Here is a 22,566-nt window from a genome sequence, read left to right as displayed (position 1 = left end):
GTTTACAACAGGAATAGGAACACTAATAACAAAGAATCAGGCAGAGAAGTAGCTCGCATTGGAGTAAGAAACCACTACTTCAATTAGCTCTGCTGCCTGCTTGTGCTCACTCATTTCTACCCAGGGAGGAACCCTGGGGCTTGTGTAAATCTGAAGCACTTCAAGGCTCAGGCAGGACGGGGTTGTGTGCATCCCCCAGCCCCTGGCACAGAGCTGCCCTTCCCTCTGGAGGCAGCAGCGGTGGAGCAGCGGGTCCTGAGCAGCAGCTCTGGTGGAGACAGCCCGATGGGAGCTGCATGCTGGTGACGACAGGTGCTCCACCAGCTGCGCTGAAGAAATGAATTGGCTTAGATCCCCTTTTCTTCCTGCACGTCAGTGGGTTTAGCAAATGGAATATGATAATCGTGTACAGCAAATACACTTTTTTTTTTTCTCTATTTCGTACGGCCCCGTAAAGCTGTGCAGGCTATGTTAGTATCTGTTCATTTAATCTAGGTGCTGAGCATATTTGCCTCCAGAGGAAGAAACATAGGTCAGCTTCTATTTTTCCTCTTTCGCAGATCTTGACAGAGGAGAAAACTGGCACAAAGAAAAAAATCAATAACCTTTCCTTCTATTTTTCTGGGCAGCTGCAACAGAGCAGATGTGAAGGCGAGCGGGTAACAGCCCTCATTAGGGTATCGAGGACCTGGATGGAAACAAACTCCAGAGATCGGTCTGCCTTACCACTCTGCATCGGTACACTGATGTAGACTCCTGAAGTTCATGAAGACATGGGTCTCTGAAGCCCTCAAACCCTGGTGCCTGAGTCCATCCCTGGATGTATAATTCTGCCAGATATTGATGGGCTCACAATTCACGTGGCAGGATTTTTAGTGCCATGGAAGAGGTGGGTAACATCATACTCTTGTGTCCACTGAAATAATGGAGCAAAGGGGAAGTGGAGGGTCTTCAATTATTTTTTTTTTGCCATGATTGAATGGGAAAGTGGATAAAGCATGACATAAAAAGCAAATATGATCTAATTAAACCTTTAAACAAAAAATCCCGTAGAACTTCCTGATGCCACTTGATTAGAAACATACTTCTTACCCTCCAAAATAACTGCCTCAGGATACAGCTCTTTCCACCAACTTCTAAGCTACCAGGTATGGAACCATCCTTCTGTTTTGCTGCACTGTAACAGTCTGGGCAAGCCCCATCTGGCATGTGGCAGCGGTCTGGCAGCAACTTTAGCAATGACCAAGCCAAAGCCCTTACGACACTCCTTGTTGAGGCACTGAAAGTAATACTCCAACCATTTTGTCCCCGTTTCACTAAAAGATGCCATTCAAGCAAAGGACTCAATCAGAAGTAAATAACTATAACACACCTACAAGTCCCAGCTTGCTGAAAATCTGCCTTGCAGATTTCTCCACTCAAGGAGGTCACCTACTACTGATAATAGTCAGTACCTTCCTAAGATGCTCTGCGGCTGTGACAGGCTTCAGGAAACACACTAGCAGGGCTGATTTTTTTTCATGATTTTTTCTATTTCCTTGTGTCAAAAAGGGTTTCTGGCTTGGAAGGCTGCCTTCTGTTCAGTGCTCCAGTCACCTGCGTGGGATCTGATCAGATTTCGTATCTGCGCCAGGGCAGCTATAGCAAAGAAACTGTCTTGGCAAGAGTTTAAAATATCCTCCTGCATGGTAAAAGTCCCTCCATGCCAAGAACTGTCCTTTGCGATGACAGCGCAAATTGACATACTGAATCCATTGTAAGCATATGATTTCAGTGCCCCTTGTACCTTGTGGGCAAGTGCTTTCAATCCCGTTTTACAGCTGATGAGCATTTTGGGGACAGCATCTGACTTCTGGAAGGTCACAGAAGAGTCAGTAGCCAAGACAGCACTTAAGACTCCAAGTAGTTCTTGATCTGGTGCTCTTCTTGGACAAGTCAGCTGTGCCTTCCTGTAACTTCAGGCACATGGAGAAGTTCTGTTCTTGCTGTAGAACAGAACCTAAGCAGCTAGGAACGGTCTAGGAATATTGTTTTCCCTTCTCCATGGCACAGGAGATTAACCTCAAAAGGTCAGTGTACGTGGGGAATTGATGGGTTTGGAGAACCACAAAGTTCTGTCTGCAGCCTCTTCCACAGATCGCAGTTAGCGCGAGCTATGCCAACACCAGCTGGCTGAATCCTTTTGACTGTACTTAAGCAAAGCTCCTGCTGCCAACAATTAACTTGAATGGCATATTTCAAATGCCGTGAGCGTTTTGTGTAAGGACCACAACTGAGCTCAAAATATCTGTGAACGACCAAACTGACTTCTGACATCTTCCTACCAAACCTGCAGGAAATCCTCAGGTTGACTAAAACAACAGAGCAGTGTTATTTCTATATGGGACCGAATTTTCCATCTACACGAAAGCAGCAGCTCCCAACTGAAGAAGCAAACCAGCATTTAAAATTCAGCCAGTCCCAAGCCGTTACATTCTTTTATTTGCTAGCTCTATTCATGGAGTTACAAACAGCTAGTAAACAGGGGAGACCCCCCCCAGCTCTACAAGCAGGCTTTCCCCACCAATACTAGAACTACTTATATTTTCTCCTCCTCTTCCCTTTATATTCTCAACTCTTTGATTCCATATAAACCATCTAATAGTTTAATCTTATTCCATCTGCAGTCTATGCATCTTTATCATGCCACTCTTGGATAATTCAAAACGCACTCCTTGCCTCTCTTCTTCCATCACCATAGATCTGCATCCTAATCTGGGTTTTGTGCTGTAAATTCACATGCCTCCAAAGGCCAAGGACATCTTATCTGGGCTAAAAAAGCATTGTGAGCTTTTATCACTATAGGAACTGTTTAATTATTGTTCTTTTGTAAAGTAAAAAACAAACAAAGCAATCACATTACTCCCCCTAAATAGCTGAGTATCAGCAGTGAGCGAACTCTTTCTCAAATATCCCTTTAGGGGAGTTGTTAAAATCCACCTGCTGGCCCTGAAATCCAAACTCTGCTTCAATGCAGCACAGAGACACTTCTCTAAAGTAGGTGTCCAGCCCCTTTTAAAAAAGAACACCTTGCAGTATGTCTTAACATATTTCATAGAATAAATATTCTTTTTAGTAATGCAAACAACCAGAACGGAACATGCTCTGTATCCATCTAGCATGCCACTTTATACCTGTGACACTATTAATGGAGGGGACTCTATATCCTTTGCTGGCAACAACATGAGGTCATCCGATGGGTCCTTTCTGTCTCTAACTGCTGCAACAGAAAAATCAGAGAAAAAGAAGGTTGACAACTCTGTGAGTCCTTCCCCTGCCCCACATAATAGAATCTGCAAAGCAAAAATAAGGTCAGACACTTTCAAATTGCTGCAATAGGAGAACTGGGAGATCATTTTTTATCTAGTTCTAGCAAAGGCTAAAAATAAGCCTGATGTGAGGCAGAAGACAGAGTCTGAAAATGGATTATTCTCATTTTTCCTGTAATGTAATTTGCAGATGTGCCATGTTTAAGAGCAGAAAAGGTGCATGGACTAGGGATTGTTCTTTTTGTGGCTTGCACTCTCTAGTCTGTAATGGGTATTTTCTTTCTAGCGTTTGTACCCACCACTTTTAAAATGAAATGTTAATCAGCACTGCTACTCAGCGAGAATTTCCACACCTGATCAAAGGTGTGAAGAGTAAAATTTTTTTCTTATTAACTGCTTAAATCTAATTTTAGGAGAGAAGAAAAACCTACTAGAGCTGTTTAAATAACCTGATTCTTGTCATGTAAACAAATGGGTGAACCCTTTAGGCTTGCAGGACTCTCTGAAGTGCTGAGTGCTGGCTAGTTAAATAGTTAAATTCTTCTGTTCTGATCAGCTGCAGCAGTGCAGCTATTTATTCCTGTTCACGTCTGCACCAGGGATACACACTGCAGTTGCATCCTGCTGCCTGATCTGCATTGCTGTATCTTTAGCAAAAATACCCAGCATATATCTTGCAGGACGCAGAGCAGGACTGAACAATTACAAAACTTGGGATACCCATCCAGAGCATCTCTCTGCACCTCTGGAAAGATATGGGAAAAAGAAAATCTCATGCTGCCAGGTATAAAACTAGGTATTAAAGAAAAAAATGAAATTAAATTTAAAAATCCTTTGAAGGGTAGGCTATCCTCTAGGGTGGAGTTTTTCAGGAAAAATCTCGGTGAGTTTGGGTTTTCCCTCAGCAACGCCTGGGAGTGGCCACTGTAGCAGACAGCACTGGGGGGTCACCCTGCGCCTGCTGCAGAGCATCGGTGGTCCTGCAGGTCTGTGCCCGTGCAGAGCGCGAGCGTCGGTGCTCAGCAAAGCTCCAGATGCTTCACACTCAGGCTGGCTGCCCAGAAAAGAATCATGTTACACGCTAATTACATTACAGTGATTTATATGGCCTGGCACCCAACTGTTGTCACAGCTTGGGGAAAGGACTTTTTTTTCTTTCTTCCCTTTTCATAATAAGAAGAGCACATTCTTTCTAATTACTGGTGAAGCCATTGCTTCTAATAAGTACCAATGCAGACGTTTCTTCTGCAGCTCCCTAGGGTGAGGCTTTGTTTTTTTCAAGTTATCTGCATTATGAGCGAGGAAAAGGACACAGACAGGCCACAGATGCAATTCTCAGCAGTGCTGAGCTTTTACTTCCAACGAGTGCGGTACCTGAAGCGCTCCTGACCTCTGAAAGCCGCTGGCTGGCTGATAGCTGCCGAGGCTGCACAGGGCTCAGTGATGGAGCTGGGGAATAAAAGTAAGGTTATCAGATTCCTGCTCCCTTTCTGTAGGGCTCTGCCATGGCAAGACTGTACGTGTACGTATCGTCTTCCAGAGGCTCTCAAAGTACGGCTTGGGTCTCACAAATTTTCATTAAGCAGGTAAGAGAAACACAGTACAGAGTGCAGTCACGTCTGGAAATAAAATACGACTGCTTTAACCCTCCGCTGCAGTACAGAACGGGAAAGGAACAACAACAGAGTCAAGTGAAATCACAGCAGGATTGGTAGTTGAGTGGTTTAAAAAAGAAGTGTTTATTATTACTAGTGCATAAGAGCTCTTGCAGAAACCATTCTTAACCATTTTCTCTTCTTACCACTTTGGAAGGGTAGGATTAAATTTGTGTTATAAAAATCGCACCCAAAAAAAAAATGATTGGATTATATTACAGTGATGTATTGTATCATGTTCTCTGCTACTCCTAAATTTACTAAAAGCCTCTTTAAACTGTCAGACTTCAGAAGCAGGATGAAAATAGTTATAAAAGAATTGTGATTTAAAAAGAAAAAGAATTGCTGTATAAAGAAATTTTTCTCACGAGTTTCTTTGTAAGAGGGGCAGTCTTATTGACTGGAATTCCTGTGCTAAAAAGGTAATTACAAAATATGCCAGGAATTGTGCCAACGATAAAAGTAGCATAAAAAAAGTCACGAGGCACTGAAAGCCTGGAAATTCTGTTTTTGAAAGGAAGTGTGGTGGAAACTGGAGGAAGCTTTACAGGAAAGAGAGGTTGCTATCCTGATACTCTGTCCTGCCTGGAAGAAGTTCTCTCTAAGCCAAAGCCCAGAGACCATTACACAAAGGAATAAACAAATGAAAAAATCCTAGCAATAAACCTCTGAACTACTTCTCACAGAAGCATGGAAATTAAAGCAGGGAAAGGTAAAGTTCCATAGGCAGAGCTGCAGAGAGCAGCGTTACACTTCTTCGCTGCCATATTAGTTCATTAGAGAGGTCTGTGACATCTGCCCCGCATGCCCTGACCCTCCTGGTGATGAATGGCTTTAATCTCTGGCGTGTGACACCAGCGTTTGTGATTCCTGCAGGTTAATTGATTTCTTTTGGCAAAGCACATTTCCAAGTCCTGTCGTCTGAGCAGCACGCCTGACTGCAGAGGGAAATCAAGGCATCTTGAAAAAGCAATTCTCCTGTACTCAGCAAGTAATAGGTAGGATGGCCAGGAGGGCTGGCCAGGGAGAAAGCTGTCCTTGCCAGAGGTGTGCAATGCCAAGCGCAGATGGCCGGTCACACAGGTGGGAGCTGGACGTTGGATTTGGCATCCAGCACGGAGTTTTAAGCTTCTGATAGCAAAACGCTCTGTTGTCTCTTCTCTCAAGGCAAGCACGTAGTTAATAACAAACAAATCCCCCCCACCCCGTCTCCAGCTTCTTCCGAGGAGACCACTGAACCCGTAGTCTTGGTAGGGCTAGCGGCAGACGGGACGCAGTCGACGCACACGGCATAAAGACACTGTCTTACTGCTCAGTAACGTGTCAAACTCGAATCAAGCTGCGCTCTCCAGGAATCTGACTGTAGGATGCCAGGGTATTTTTAACATGGGAGTGGGCATATCCCAGAAATACGGCACTAGGAGTCATTTGAGAGAAATTATTTTGTCAACCATTATTTACGACAACTGCTCTCCTTCTGTATCTGAGCCGGTTTGTAACACAAAAGATTCGTGGCTGAATAATATAAAATTCATGAACAAATGTGAATCAGACAGACCAGGTAAGGGAAGGATGCTAAGACCAACAAAACCAGGACTGAAGCCTGAAGATGTTTCTTCGAAAAGCAGACCAGTGCCTGCCTGGGAAGCTGGTATGCTTTGGACATGAGCCGAGTACAACCAAATCTGCTCAGACTAGATGGCAACAGACAGAAATAAACACTTTTATGCAGGAAAAAGCAGAGCTGTGGGATATGGTCTCCCTCCCACAGTAACACTAATGAAAAGCTGATGTTCTGGGGCACTAAACCAAACCTGTAGAACACACCAGCGCTGGCACCCAAGCAGAGTCAACCAGTTAGTGACCTGCAGTGCCTCCTGAGCAAGGCCTCTTCCTTCAGCACTGCACAGGAGCTGTGATACCAGTGGCACGCCACAGTGCCTTGCCCAGCTGGGGTTAGACATGCTGATAAAGATGGGAATGACCTGGAATTCATCAGTGCCTGAATAGTGAAATCCTCCTTCACCACCTGAGATGCTGTCATGGCACGCTGGCAACACACATGGTGCAATATCACGTATCTCCACCGTAATTATAAGTGGAGTGAGCACTCTCCCCTCGGAATACAGTGAAGACAAACACCGAAGTTCTCCTGGAAAAAGGGGAGGGTCCTGGGGAAAGGCTAATGCTATGGCTACACGAGGAGCATTTTATCTGCTGCAATGTATCACTGCCCTGGCACCAAACGGAACTTTCAGCTCCTCGCAGCAAAAAAAGCCACCCTGAGCACCTAGAAACTTCCATTCACCTGGCCATGTCCCCACGGGATCACTATTTAGACTTGCAAGTGCAGCTTATGTGCACAGTTAGAGAAATGGGACTGGAAGGCAGCCAGAGAGCAGCTCCCATCTTCCTCCTCAGGACCAAGCCAGGAAGGCCTTCAGAAACACAGGACAGCTTCCATGTCTCCAAATAATCTGCTGTAGCATTTAACTTTCTTTTTTTTTTTTTTTTTTTTGCCCCCCTCCTCTTAGGAAGTCCTTCCTAACATCTAATCTCTGATTTCACTTTTTGCAATTCAAAGGCCTTACATGCAGATAACAAACCAGGGCACACACCAGTCATGTCCCATCTCCAAAGCCACGCTGAAGTTCAACTGTGCAGGACTTAACCTCCTCACAAGACACACGATGAGGTCCTGCTTTTAACACAATGCTTAAAGATCTCATCATAGGAAGAATGCATATATCCAAAGGCACCAGGAGGCAGGAAACCTTTCCCTTCTCTGGTATTTGCGGCGTGTTAGTAAAAGGAAAGTGGAACTGCACTCACAGGGCACTTACAGCTACAGCACCATCTGTGCCACCGCTTCCAAACCTCTTGCATCCATCTGATACGATGGCGTGAGCCAGAAAGTACCACCCAAACTGTTCACGCACTTATGCCAGCCTCCAAACACCTTATTTTCATTCGAGTTGTGCCACGTCTAGCGACAGGGCCCTCCTCCTGGAGGTACTGCAAGGCACACACGTCGCTCTGTCTGCAGAATCGCCACAGCCTGTTGTCTGCGTTGTACCTCTGCGTGTCTCCCCTTCTCCCACTGGGAGAAAGGCAAAGGCAATTTAGAGCCAACACCAGCCTAGTCACCTACCCACATATTCAGCATGAGATTATACATAGATACTCTTATTTTTCGACAATTATGAGAAAGAGACTAACCCCAGAAGTTTGTATGTCATGTGGAAGCGTCTTCCGAATTACTGTAGTTGCCAACCGTGAGGTGGTCCGAATTGGTTTCTTTACTGAAAAACAGTAGCTTTTTTTTTACAAGCTGCAATAAGGGACTGGGAAAGACTATCTTTATTACAGCAACCCTTGAGCACGTATGTCCCCACGCACGGCCTTCTTCTTGCCTGCTGTTCTTGTGTACTGGGGGCAGTGAGCAGGGCACAGGGGGCTGAGATGGGACTGTGGGCTCAACACTGACCACCAAGCTCTGTAAAGCATCCCTTGCTCTTCACCTAGCAGTCCGCCGGTCCCACTCACCACAGATGGCCTGGGCTGTGACATGCTCACGCAAGGGTAAAAGGGGCCTGTGACCTCAACTCCCGTGCTCCCCTCCAGGCCGTACGGCCAACAACAGAGCTCCACCAGAGCAGAAGCGTGTAAAGGATGCTCAGCCAGCATGACCCAAGCCCCTGTGCTTCGTGCAGCCTCATGCGCTCTGCTGAGCCCAAGTTCTTAATGCACAACGCAACATCCTTTACCTGGAAGGACCAAGGCCAGGGAAAGAGGACAAGCATAACGTTCAAGAGAGAAAACAGGCTGCAGTACCTCCCCATTTGCAATTGCCAGGTTACTCACTGTTGTTCAGCTTTGGCTCGGTCACTTAGGAAGAAGAGGGCTGTGGCCAGGAAAAACATCCCTCCTAGGACAACGACAAACGGGCAGAGCATGAGTGCGTACCCCAAGCTGAGGAACTCCCAGACTGGGGACTCCTTTGTGCTTTGTCGTATCAGGTCCGAGATCTAGGAGAGATGGGCAAAAAAATTAGTCACTTAGATGAAAAAGAGACACAGTAACAGTGAAGGGAACAGGATTCCCTAAACAACCACCCACTGAACATGTGCACGAGGTTTAAAATGGAACAGCGTGTTCAGTAAAAGCCGAATATCCCTTGCATGCCTCAGCCTTCCGCATGCCACTCTGGAACTTGGGCAACTTATGCTGTGAGCAGCTTGGCAGGGCTGTCTCCTCTCCCTGTCGCTCTTCTGGCCTGATCTATTATTCTTCCCACAGCCCTTTCCATCTTCTCCCTGGCTGCTTCAGTGACAGCATCCGTGGGTGTCTAACCTCGCTGTACTGACCAAGCCTCCTGGAGCGCAGGCAGAGCTGCGCTGGCGCTGCTCAGTGGGTGAGGGAGCCATCAATCTTCTTCAATTTCTGTCAAGTCCCTCTTACCCCCGCCCCTTACCTACTTTTCAGCAAAACAAGGTATTAAACTCCATTTCTCTGTGTTGGGTGGGAAGAGGGAAATGTTTTTCATGGAACAAAAAACCAGATCCCATCTGATTTTCAGAAACAGAACTCAGACGTGGGTTTTTTTACCCCCGTGTCTGAGGAATGGGCCTCATTCCTCTTCTAACCTCCTAAGCTTGCTGCACTTTGAGTGTGACTGTGAGCAAGACGTGACAGTGCCCCGCAGGCTCAGGCAAGGTCTGTTGCAAAGAGGCTGCGCTCACACCGAAGAACCACACGCCACCGGGTTTCTGAGCCCAGGCAACTTGCACCTTCTGACAGCCAAAAAAAGCAAAATTATGGGGAAGGGAACACAAGTTTGCACTTACACCAAGGAGCAGCGACATCCCCTGGCACTATTCAGTTCATTATTAAAAGCTTTTGCTAAAACTCAGTAATATTTAATCACTGTCTGTAGCTAAAACAATCACATTTTTATCTTTGCTGTCTGGCACACAACTTGACTCTCCATAAATCCAACAGAGTGGTAGCAGCAGTAGGGGTGAGTCTCAAAACATAGGGTATTTAATTGTCCAGCTCTGGTTTTATCTGTGACTTTTTTGTTGAAGCAGAAATACTAGTTTATACCAAAAGACTGCAGGGAATTTGCAACATAAAATCCTACTGCTGTGCACGCACGCAAATCGGTTCCAGAAATAGTCGGAGCTTGTGCAGCAACTTCTAAACTGCTACATTACTGCTAATGGAAAAGGTGGCGTCAGACACAAACTACAAGCAAAACCTGACATTCAAGGCTTCAGTCTTGACAACCGAGTAAGGAAATGTCACGTTCACAGCCCTGCAGCCCCCTGCAGCGACCTTGAAGGTAAACATGGGTGAAGAGATGCCTCAGCAGAGGCCAAGCGCAACAAGAGGTCACAGAAGGATGACACTCGTGGGGAGCCACATGAACAGATCGCAGGGTGCTTTCACGGGAAGGCTCTGGAGCATCGGTGAGCTCAGAGCCTTAATATCCATCCTACAGCTCAGCCTGGCCCCTGCTACAGCTACGGGAAGGAGAAGTGGCCAGCCCGATGCCGGAGGTGAAACCACCGCACCCGAAATTGCAGCAGGCTGTCTTTCAGCATGGAGCATTCTCATGGAGAGAGGAGAGAATAAATGCTGGAAGAGTGTATCTACAAGAAGAACTGAAGGTTTTTAGCCAGACTTCTCTGGTTTATTCCCTGCCCTAGAAAGGAGGAGGAGAAAATTTCAGTTTGGGATATAGCTAAGGAGGTGTTCCTGTCCTCTCCAAGAGAACTGTATTCACGGTGTGTAATGCACACAAGGAAAAACCAGTGTTACAAACAAGTCTTATGGGAGAAATGATAGTTAAAAAAAAAGTCCTTAGACTGAAGGCAAATAGCAGTGGCTATTAGTCTGTGAGACTTAATTTAAAAATAGCAACAAGACTTGAATGTGAGAAGAACGCACCTACAGGAAATTAGCAGAACACGCACTGCACCCAGAAGACAGGGACATCAGCTAGTAATTTATTCCCTCTTGCATCCAGACACCTTAATTCCCAGTATTTCCCTTACTCTTAATTACGAACCAAAATTTGGCATTGAATCAGCTCCTGTGTGCAACAGCCAGAATTGAGGCTATTCTAAAATAGAAATTTAGAAATTCTAAACCCCTTTTCACTTTTGGGAATGAACGCAATTATCTTCCAAAAGGACCAGACAATAAATCCCTCAAAAAATTGACATGATAAATCAGAGTAGAGAATGAAAAGCCAGGCATGTGCTTCCAACTGCTTTCTCTTATGGATGACATGACATTCTAGGCTGAAACTAGCTTTGAAAACGTAAAGCCTCCAACAAACAAAACTCCCAAATGCAGCTTGCCCCCCACCTTCCCTTCTAAGGCATCACGTTGACCCTTTATACCAACAAATCACGTTAATATTGAATCTGCTACCTATTCCATTTTTAACCAAACTTAACCTGTAAGTGCGTCTTTTAGAAAAAGCAGTGCTGCCTCCCATCCAAGATACAACTTTTCCTACCAAGCCAGCTGGGCTTTCTCATCTGGGTTTTATACAATCCTCTCGCCCATGCCTGCATCTCCCAACTCCAGAACATTATCAGGGCCCACGTATGTTTTGCTGTTAACAGTCACTAGTCCCTGTTGTTTTGTTCCACTCGGTTACAAGTCACCTGCTAAGACTGAAACTTTGGCATCTCCTCTCAAAAGGACACAGGACATAATTACAGACTTAGACTCCAAGAACGACATACGGTTTGCCAAATGGTCTGCTCTGGACTGCCAATTTCGGGGGTTTCCAGACTCCTTGCAATGGCAGCACCCCGAGTTGTCTAACTGTGATCTGGCAGGATCCAAGCTAGCGATATATTTGGTGTCTTCTCTCTGTCATGAGTAACAGAAAGTGGGGATTGCATGCACAGTCAGTGCCAGTTCTTCAGCGTGGAGTCGTGCGTGGGATTCCTTTCTTTGTCCTGCCAATTGGTAGGTGGCAAAAATCGTCAAAGCCTTTGCCCAAAACGTGGGGGTGGAAAATCGGTAAGGAAGCCCTGCTGCTGCTTTGCAGTCTAATCAAAGGTCTTTGGTAACACCCTAACTACGAAAGTTCACGTCTTCTTTTCCCTCACCGTGGAACATAGATCTCAGACCAAGAAGAATGACTTTGCTAAATATACTGGTGGCATTTTTACAGCCAAATACAAATGGCATGTATTCAGCTGGTGGCAGCCAACTGGATGGAGTCCACCTAGAGAAAATGCCCATTTTCTGGAGAACTAACTGTATAGCTGCAGCAGGCATGATCCAAAACCCCCAAATCTCCGACAGTGTCTCAATCTGAGTGCAGAAGACAACGAAGGAAAAGAGGGAAGCTCCATTACCTTTCTTGGGAAGCATGTGCTATGGTTTTTGGAACACTGGACAGGCTATTGAGGAAATAAAAGCTCAGGTGGGCTGAAGCCCTAGCAAGACAGCTTGCTTTTGTGTTGCTGTCCCTCCTGAACAGCTTAGGCAGCTAAACTGATTTACTAATTAGCCAATGTAACGGTAACAACATCTTTGAAATCATCAGTTCATCTACCTGGTCTCATTGCCAAGTCAACATCTCAATTCCTCTGCAATTGCTTGATTTTTCTAAATTTCTGACGTTGCCTCTTGGGCACAAATCTTGCTACATAAAAGGCTATTTCTACTGCAGTATCTGGCACAAATACCTGACTTTCACGATTACCAATTTGATGCAAGCCAGGTTCTCCCTGGCTCCTCTCTTCAGTACAGTTCCTTAACACAGTACTCCCTGTAACCCCACAGCATCACCACAACGGTTTGGGGTTCACCTGCTCTGAATTCAGAGATTCATGTGAAAGGTTTCTTTGCTTCTTTTTAAAAATCTAATACAAATGCAAATGAGGACTAGAAACCTAAAATAAGGGATTTTATAATGTAAAAGTAAACAAGTTACTGGGCCTGAGCACAAGCATTTATACTGTGCTAAATGGCATGAGAAACACATTATGAGAAGAGGAAGTGAACCTGGTTGTTTTACAATATTTGTTCAGAAAACTGCACAAAGGTAAAAGCAATTATAGTCTAAAAGTTATTTCAATTTTAACCTCTGCATGTTTGGATGCTGGAGGAGAAAAGAAGCGAAACATCCTTTTAATCTCAACTGTGTCCTTTTGGGATCGCAAACTAATGTAATACTCAGCTGGTGGCAACATCAGTACCCTGCATCAGTGCGTGGTACCCGAGTTTGCCCCAGCAATACTCACAACAAGGATTCCTGCCCTGCTCCCCTGTGGCAGGCTCACCTGTTCATGCCCTTGTACCCTCTCCCAGGATTACCGAGCTGCATTAAATAAGTGCTGCTTGCTTGGAAAGGCGGCGCTAAATTTAAAGAATCAAGGGTTCTGCTTGAAATGGTAGGAAATGGACTTTGTACATCTCTTGGTGCTAAAGCAACATTTGCCTCCAGACAACATTTGCCCTGGAGAGGGTTGAAAGTCTATTTTCTTCATGTTGTAAACTCCATTTCTCTCCAGGTCTGGTCTGCCACAGATTTTCTAAGTTAACGCTGGGCTTTCTCCCAGGGGAGAACGTTCCCCCCAGGGGAACGTGGAATCGAGGAACACAGCTCACATGACAGGGCAGAGGTCCTTAAACATGTAGGAATGGGGGTGCCCACTTACATGTAGAAATCAGGTCTGTGGCACAGGACCACTGTTTGGGAGCACACCCTTTAGCAGCATCCGTCTCCCACCTCCCCTTGCAGCACAGGCCCCTTCCCTGGCAGAATATTCCAGGAGGAGGTCATTCCCCCATGCTGCAGAAGCTGGACAAAGGTGCTCAGCACCAGGAAAATTCTGTGTCTGTACTGGGAGTGTGCAGGGTCCTCAGCAGCTCAGAGAAAGAAGCCACTGATTTAATGAGGTTTTTAGTGCCCACAAGTGACAGAGCAGATGGGACAGAGCTTGAAATACTTGAGTGAAACAACAATCAGCCCTGGATTTCTGGCCTTTCCTTAATGAGATACTTTTACATACTTTAAACGTCCATTTATCAAAAATACTGAGAACCTGCAGTTCTAATCAAAGTCACAGGAAATAACAGGTGCACAGCAGCTCTGGCAAAAAACCAGAACAGGCTGGGAACCCTTGGCAAAGAGCATTTTATGTATGGGAAGTAATTTGGTTTTTTAGGGCAGATTTAAATCTTGTCTGTTGCTGAGTCATCAGAAATTGGAAGCTTGTTAGCTCATTGCAATGAGGAGATAAATCCTATGTGGATTGGTCTCCAGGTGCTTAATTCTCCCCTTTTTTTGCAGCTGACAGCCACGTCAAAGATTGGCCTTTCCATGCACTATGGAAAAGGCTTTTACTTACTCAGCTCAGCCAGGACCAGAGAAATCCTCAACTTGAAGTTGCTGCTTGAAGAAACCATTAATAAGGATGAGGGGCCGGGGGGCTCCCTTCCTCACAGTATTTCCCTGACACACGTACATCAGATGTTGGACTGCAAGGGTGAGTCCCGTTTTACTCGCCACAACCTGGGTCATCTGCAAGCATGATGGCGGGGGAAACTCTACAGCAGGAGTGATACTGTCAGGGCTACAGCACATCAGTCAAGCTGATGTCTTTACCAGCTGGCACTTGGTAAAGAAAGAACAATTAAAAAATTAACTGTGTATCATATTTCATCTCCATCAGGTGATGGAAGACGCTGCCTATACACTCTTACATATACTATAAATGTTAGAACATGTAACATGCTGCAAAAGGCAACAAGACAGAGACCTCTGTTCCATCCTTAATCCCACAACAGCAGTGGAATATCTCCTGATAGTCCGTGAAACAGAGAGTGATGCTAGGAGAACAATTTGCATGTTTTTGTTACAGGATGTGCTTGCCATTTTGAACTCCAGTTCATCTCGCACCCTGCTTTGGCAGAAGGGACACTGTTATCACCAGCAAGCACGTAACAGGCCACATCTGAGGAATGGCTGCACAGGTCAGACAGGGACAAAACACCCCGACTGCAGCACTGCGTCGCAACGATCCGCTTTATTCCACTGCCCTGCTTCTAAGTCAGACGGCAGCGGATTTGTGGCCCGTTCTGGTCTAGCAAACTAAACTGGAAAAAGTGTTATTCCAGAGTAAGCACAAGCACAGATTTACTCTGAAGTAGCCATAGCATTTAAAACCACAAAATACAAATTTTCAACTGTAACACATGAATTCCGCTTCCTCAGACAGGCAAGTCTTTACATATAGAACTACCTCCTATACAGATATATTTACTTGGATGAGTAAACACCTTGGAAACCAAATCAACAAAAAGGCTGTCTCCAACTGGGACAAGGCTGTGAAAGCTACACCTCCAGTTACAACTTTCATTAAAGAAGTATCTTAATTGCTGCATTTACTACGGTTTCTCTTGAGCTGCCCCTCATCAAATGCTGATCTGCCTTCCCTGATACTCTGCACCAGTGATAATTAACACTGTTCTGCTAACTGCTTGCTAAAGGAAGGTCATTAACGTTCTTGCTGTTTAAGTAGCTGATGAGATCTAGTTTATCAACCTGGTCACATAAGGAAGGTGGGGAAGGGAGAGAAGTGAAGGGTGACAAGCGACAGGCTTATTCTTAAAATCTTTCCAGGTCCTACTAGGAATGGCACAACCCCCCTTCAAAACAGAACAGCTCAGATTTGCTTACAATTAATGACAAGGTCGCTCCCACCGAGACCTCATTTTCGAGCAGAGACTGTCAAAGGGAAGGCCCTGTTCCGACGCTGGTGATGGCGGGGGTGAGCCAGCATGCCTGGGCACCGCAACCGGCACCATGTTCAGCTGCCGAGGGGCAGCTGTCAGAGCCCCAGCAGCTCGGGGAAGGCTGCCCTTTGTGTTACTGGAGATGGAGAGATGGGGAGAGCTTTGGCACGGCCCTCGGCGCATGGATGCACGATCCGGGACGCCCTCTCTCACACCACCCGGCTGCCAGACCACGGCGCACTGTCCTGATGCTGCTCGGCCGGCGTGGCTGCAGGTTGTGTCCTTTGGGTAAAGCTGAAGCAGCAGCAGCAGCCAAGGAGGTCAGGACAGGTGGGACCCCTACCAGCGGAGTACAGGGAGGAGCTTTTAGCCCCTCAAAAGGTGCTGGTGGAGGAGAGATGATCTCTGGCCCTTCAAAACACCAGCCTCACATGTTGCTGTTGCCAGGTGGCAAGCAGATACAGACAGGTTTCAATCCCTAGACCTGACAGATGAGGAACTATTTAATAAAGCAGGAAAGTAACAGGAATTAGACGCAAGGACAGCGTGTGCCCACAACAGCAATTCCCCTGGCACAGAGAGAGAGAGCAAAGGCTGCGGTCAATGCCCATTTCTCATCACAACCAGCACTAGAAGCAAGGCAAGGAGGGAAGAGGAAAGCGCTGCTGTGCTTATATAGGAAGCAAGTGACAGACTTGGAGGAAGGAAAGAAAAAGTACCAAAGCAAGCTCAAAAGAAAAAAAAATCACTTGTGTGTATTCGTTTCTCCTGAAGCAAGAGTATGTCCGTGAATGGAGGGAGACGGCTGTTTGTGTGAAGGAATAATGTAAACCCTGAGTAGGGAAGGCAGGTTCACGCATGCATGTGCACAGATAAACACAGAATCACCGGCACTTCTTACAATTACTTAATTTTACAGGGCAACAAAGATGTAACCAGAATTAATGATACAAAGAGCTGGAGCTATGATGCAGCCTGAGAAGAGTTAACTGTATTTTCCATTCTGCTGCCACCTCTGCTAAGCTCTTCCAAGTCTGAAATGCTGCCTAGGTATGAGGGCACAGAAGAGGCAGTTAGAAGACCTTTATCTGATACTCAACAGGAGTGGTGGGATTTGGGGTATTGCTCTTAACTTTTCTGTGCTTCAGCAACCATGTCTGCGTAGTGGGACCTTTCAAAAATGGAAAAGTACTACTAAAAAAAGAGGTGTAATGCACTGCACAGGTGAAATTTCTCACTGACTACCTCAAGAATAAAGCACAAAGTTATACTCCAAGTTGTTAAACAGGAATTATTTAAACTCTGCAGGTTATCACAAAGGTCCTGATAAAGTTATTGTTACCTAGGAATAAAAACTGCCTCAGCTACTGAAATATTGCAGCGATGCCTATTTTTATTTGTGAATGAATAGACAGCACTGACTTATAGTAATTGATCTCAGTCCTTGGCAGGTAGTAAAATGTGATGCAAATTACAGCTGCCACCCTAAACCTGCATTTGCATAACTTCTTTGTAAGTCAGTCTTGAGCTTTTTTCCCCCCAATAAAAGTTACCGATATTTAAAGAGATGTGAAAAATAACAATACACACCTGCCTCCTTCCACCTAGCTTTTAAACACTAACATATATTTGGTGCTTTGGGTGACTGGAAGCACTTGCATTGCGAGATTTGAAAGTGGGGGAGATTACAGAAAAATCTGTCTGACCTTCGCTTATGGCACACCACAGAGCAAGGGAGCAACTGCACACGTGAGGCTACAGCTCTCCAGTACCTTCTATGTGCCACGTGAGGATTGTAAGACCAGTATTACATTTATTGGTATCCAGCAAAGGCTGACAGTTGCCTGTGACAGCTCGGTCCTACAAGGACATGGGTATCTGATTCTTTATTAGGAGCATTGCTAGAGGGAATCTCACTATGAAATCATCAGAACTATGTAAGATTCCAGCCATATTTGATCAAAACACTGCTCATTTAGTGAGGGAGCTGCAGGAGGATTTTGTAAGCAGTCAGAAGAAATGGCTGATCTTCAGGATCTCAGATGAACCCTGAGCGATCTGGAGGCAGAGTTTCACCGATTCCGAGCACGCCTGTTACTGCAGTTCATTTGATTTATCCAGCCTTCTGCTTCCCTCTTTCAAGACCTACACCCTGCTCTTGGTCCGCTTTGTAGTAACTCGGGAGTAACAGCAGCGTGATTTGCCATCCTCAGGCTGGGGATTCCCAGAAGCGCTATGGGAATTAGGCTCCCAGATTTCCCTGAAAGACAACAGGAGCAGGTCACTCCCACAGACTGCCTTGAAAATCCTCACCATAATCCAAGCCACTTTTGTAACCTGCCCAAGCGAGGTTGCAATCCTGCGTGAAGGTCTCCATCCTGCACCGCAGCTGGACGATTCCAATGACAATCACCTGCAGTTTTTAACGATGGAGATGATTGCTTCTCTTAGCTCTGGTGGAGAAGTTGGCTGTTTGGCCTTTCACTTTAAATAGGATTTGTTTTTCTGTGTTATGTGAAAGCTGCAGTTGACCTTTCAGTCACTGTAGCATAAGCCAGGCCAGAGGCTACAGAAATGGATGCTGGTGGCTTCCGTGACATGAGTGCTCCACTCCTGCTCTCCTGCCACAGAACCTTGTACTTGAGCAGTCTCCTCCCAAATGAGAACTGCCCAACAAGTACAGCATTAGAAAAGAGTAATTCAAAATAATAATTAATATTTCCCAGTCTAAAGAAAGCCTAAGGCAGCTGTTAAATTGGGGTTAAGCATATTTCAGGCAGGCATCCTTAAGTAACTCACAACTTGCTTCATCTCTGAATACCAGAAGGGCACAGCACATTATTTCCTACAACCAAGGTCTTTTTTTTTTTTTTTTTTTTTTTTTTTTTTTAATCTGTGACACTAAAGAGCCCTAGGCAACTTTCAAGATTAATTGCCATCACTTAGGGTCCTTGCCATTCCTCCGGGACATCCCTCTTACATAAGAAAAAGAATGAACATGCAGCAGAGTCACCTGAGACGGCTTTGCCTGCATCTCAGACGCTGCCTCTCATCGCAGCCGCCTGCCTTCACGGCACGCTGGCCTGCTTATTCCATTCTCCTCTTGACATTCCCCATGCTGTCCGCCCTGCACAAGGCAAGTCTCTTCCAGTGATTCCTTTGTTCTTGCCACTTTCAAATAATTTCTAAAATAAAATAATTTCTCTCTGGGTGCCCAGAACATTGAAATAAATAAACAGTAAGCCGAAGTGTACGTATTTATTCTCTTGTGACAGTTCTTGTTTCTTTGATCCGTTCAGCCTTATCTGTATCTGTCTCTTCATGTATGCTTCAGAGGGCTACAGAGCAACTACATAATTTTGGGGAGCTGCCATTCAAGAGGAATTATTGATATGCATTTAAATACATATACACAAAATTAAATATATATACGTAAATACCTATAGATACACACACCAGTGTCTATGGGATGAACAGATGAGAAATGACAGTTTAAAAACCAAAAAATTCCACTCCACAGCACCCAGAAGCAGCTGTGTCACACAGCAGCAGCGAGCTGGAAAAGCACATCAAAGTTCTGTCTCTCAGGTGACGGGACTAGTGAAGATCCCAGTTACATCACTGGAAAACCATAGCACCTTCAACACATGAGCAGCACCGCCGAGGGCTTCATGTGGAAGCTACTACCTTATATAAATGATCGTCTGCGTTCTCCAAAACGCAACGCATCAAACTCCACAGAAGGATCCAAGAGAAAGAAATTACCCCGGTATATCTAGATTTCTTTTCCTCATTAAATTTCTCAGGCCTTACATTTTCAACCATGAATGTTCTCTGATCACCAGCTTTTGGAGCAGGGTCTTTTGTTTCGCTCTGCACTAGGATAGTGGTGGCATAACAAGGGAGATCTCTGGTCAGACCAAGGCCAACAAACAACTGCAGCAGTAATAGAAAGGAATACTACTAATACAAATCCAAAGCATACACATCAAAAAGGAATACTAATAAAAATCCCAAAACATACACACCCATCCTGCCACGGATTTTACACCGTTGTTTCTGATCATACAAAACAGGTTCAATAGATCAGCAGGTCAGAACACCTGCATGTTGCTGCCCATAGATAGATATTTGGTTTATGAGACCGGATTAAGAGTTAAACACACATACACGTGACTCTGTTCCGATTTAATTTCTAATGGACCTACATCCACACCACAGAAGCAACTGCTCTCCCTTTACAGAGCTGTCTTAAGTTTTACGAATGCCCTAGGCTAAAAAGATTTACGAGCTCGCTCCTCATGCCCAAGCAGTCCTTCCAGGTTTGAATTGTGGCCCACCAATAACATACGCACGTAAAATCCTGCATTGCACAGCACTGCCTCCCATTCTGCTGATAAATACAGGCTTGCCTTCCCTAGCATGGTGTAACTCGGCATTTTAGATAAGCAGTTAGTAAACAAAAACAAACATGGGCACAGCAACCCTGCCAAAACCTGCTGTGTGCACTTACAAATCCGATCAGATAAGGACTGCCAGCATCTCCCAGGAGGTGTGAAGTGAAACTCTGCAAGGCCACTGCGGTTGCACGGCGTGTTGGAATGACCACGTACTGCGAAGAGGAAGGGGAAAAAGAAAAAAAAAATATAAGGAAACTGAAGAACCTGTCAACTGTCTTGTATTGCCCACTTTATACCCAGGTCAGGACAAAGTAAACATGCTCCCCCCAATACTGGTGGCAGACAGCCACTGTCCAGTCCATGGGTGGCTCAAACTGGGATGCTCAGCCACCCCTCCTGGCTTTCTAGTACTCCTGAGGGCAGGTGTTGAGGGAAGGAAGCTCTTGCTGGTCTGCACTCCTCTCAGCAGCACTGAATGCATGAGTTTGACTCCCAGCTTTACCCACGAGACACTTTGCTATTGCTCCTCAGCCTGTACATCGCTTGGCTGATGGGGAGAGCAAAGTTCAAGGCTGCCTGCAACACAGAACTGGCTCAGCCCCACCAGCCTTCCAAACAAGGACTCTGCTGTAACCTGGGATATTGTGTTATTTCCATAATAAAGATATGATTTTGTTTCCTAACCCATAAGCAACTGACATCAGTATGAAAGGTCACACATTCTCCCCTCCCACTCCATCTCTAGCCACTCTATATTTTTCTCCAAAAATTGTGATTCCGCTTGTGAATAGTGACATAGACACATTTGGAAAAATTTTCCATAGCAAAGACACTGTAGTTTGGTCTCCACTCCTCTAACAGGACATGACACCCTCAACAAGGTTGTGCAGAATCAGTCTGACTACACAGGATCAGTGGAAACACAAATTACTTCCCCATTAAGGAGCCAGAACTCACAGAAAACAAGAGCCCTAACCATGGAAGAGGATGAAAGATTAAAAAAGGAAAAAGAGCAAACCCCTGTCCTGTGGAATGACCTTAATTTTACAACACACATTTAGGAGCAGAAAAAAATAATTGTCTCCTGCATAAAACTTGTGAAAGAAGCTGGCTAAGGACATCTCCATCAAGTCCACGTGTCCTGATTTATAAATTGATCCTCTCTTGATTTAAGGGCTGTACATAATGAAGAATTCAATAGGTCTCTAAATCCAAGTGAGCTTTGTTTCCATCTCTAAGCACTGAGTCTTGCTCTGCCTTTTTCTGTTGCTCTGAAAAGCAATCTACCCTGCCAGAAACAACTCTCTTGTTCAGCTGTTTGTAGAGTATGATCCACTTTCTCTCTGATGAGCTGCCTTTGGCCTTTCTTTAGATGACATGCCTTCCTGGACCGAACTTGTTCTTGCATTCCTCTCCTGAAGTCATTTATTAATGAAATGTGACATTTCAGGACTGGCATATCCCCAGCTAAAGACACAGAGAGATCAATCTACCTTAGCTGACTGAGGTAAGGGAGGGCTCACTGCTCAACAGTGACATACGTATCTCAGGGCACAGGATCTGAAGCACTGGTTTCAGTGCTTTAACACTTCATCTGAGGGAAGGGGAGTTGCCCTGCCTGCCGTGGAAAGGGTTAGTCATAAAAAAACGGGAAAGAAAAGAAACAGCGTTGAGAAAATCCACACTAGACAAGAACTGATGCCTTTTTGGAACAATCATCTCAGTCCAAGCAGAGACAATTATGAATGATGGGTAAAATTGGATTAAATGCTTTTCCTTAGGGTTTTACCATGTGTTTTCAGAATGACCTGCCAGTTCTTTCAATACTGGTTTCACAAAGCTGCAAATGCACACTGCTAATGCACTTTGATGCCACCTATTAAATGGGTACCCTGTTAAACTCCTGTTGTGCAACAGGACAGCAAAAGATTATTAGATCCACAGCAGCCACCTGAGTGCAGATGTTAGTCACTGTCCTCCTTTTGCATCCAGGAGCTCAAAACAGACTTGAGGGCTCACAGAAATCCCAAGAGGAAAATAAGGTCTAGACTTTATTAGAGACACAGAAACGTACTGAAGGTCACACTGTGCAACTGTAGGACAGCCACACAATTCATTACCATTCCCCAAAGATGCAGGGTAATGGGTGCAACCTGGATAAATTGGACAGAAAAAAAAGAAAAAAAATAATAGATGAGTTATTGTTCTACTTCCCACCTGGCCCCAGCTGGCACAGGTGCAATGGAGAAGCATTCTGCAAGAGCTGTTTCAGAAAGGCCATCTGAGAAGATAAAGTGAAATTCTACATAATTCAAGAGTCCAGAGTTGTATACCTGTGAAACATGGCATTTTAAACTTAAGATTAAAATATTTTTCTTTCTATACATTTATAATTTTAATAAATCTGCAGAAGAAAGCCTGCCCAGCTCT

General features: G+C 45.2%; 1 protein-coding gene across 4 annotated transcripts in view; it reads right to left on the bottom strand.

Annotated features, from left to right (window-relative positions):
- LOC119142304 (protein spinster homolog 2-like) overlaps nucleotides 1–22,566 on the bottom strand; it is a 141,382-nt gene that overhangs the window by 12,648 nt on the left and 106,168 nt on the right. Inside the window, exons 9-11 of one of the 4 annotated variants that reach the window (XM_037375093.1) lie at nucleotides 20,250–20,348; nucleotides 8,828–8,991; nucleotides 4,144–4,757 (exon numbers count right to left, since the gene is read on the bottom strand). In XM_037375093.1, coding sequence (XP_037230990.1) covers nucleotides 4,661–4,757; nucleotides 8,828–8,991; nucleotides 20,250–20,348 — 360 coding nt within the window. In that variant the 3' untranslated portion in view covers nucleotides 4,144–4,660. Of the gene's footprint in view, nucleotides 1–4,143; nucleotides 4,758–6,574; nucleotides 8,266–8,827; nucleotides 8,992–20,249; nucleotides 20,349–22,566 lie in introns of those variants that run through there. The other 3 variants (XM_037375090.1, XM_037375091.1, XM_037375092.1) reach the window with 3 other exon arrangements.

The sequence above is a fragment of the Falco rusticolus genome, chromosome 1, assembly GCF_015220075.1.
Source record: "Falco rusticolus isolate bFalRus1 chromosome 1, bFalRus1.pri, whole genome shotgun sequence".
Taxonomy (NCBI): domain Eukaryota; kingdom Metazoa; phylum Chordata; class Aves; order Falconiformes; family Falconidae; genus Falco; species Falco rusticolus.
The sequence above is the reverse complement of the archived record's forward strand: the minus strand, read 5'-3'. Positions and strand labels throughout refer to the sequence as shown.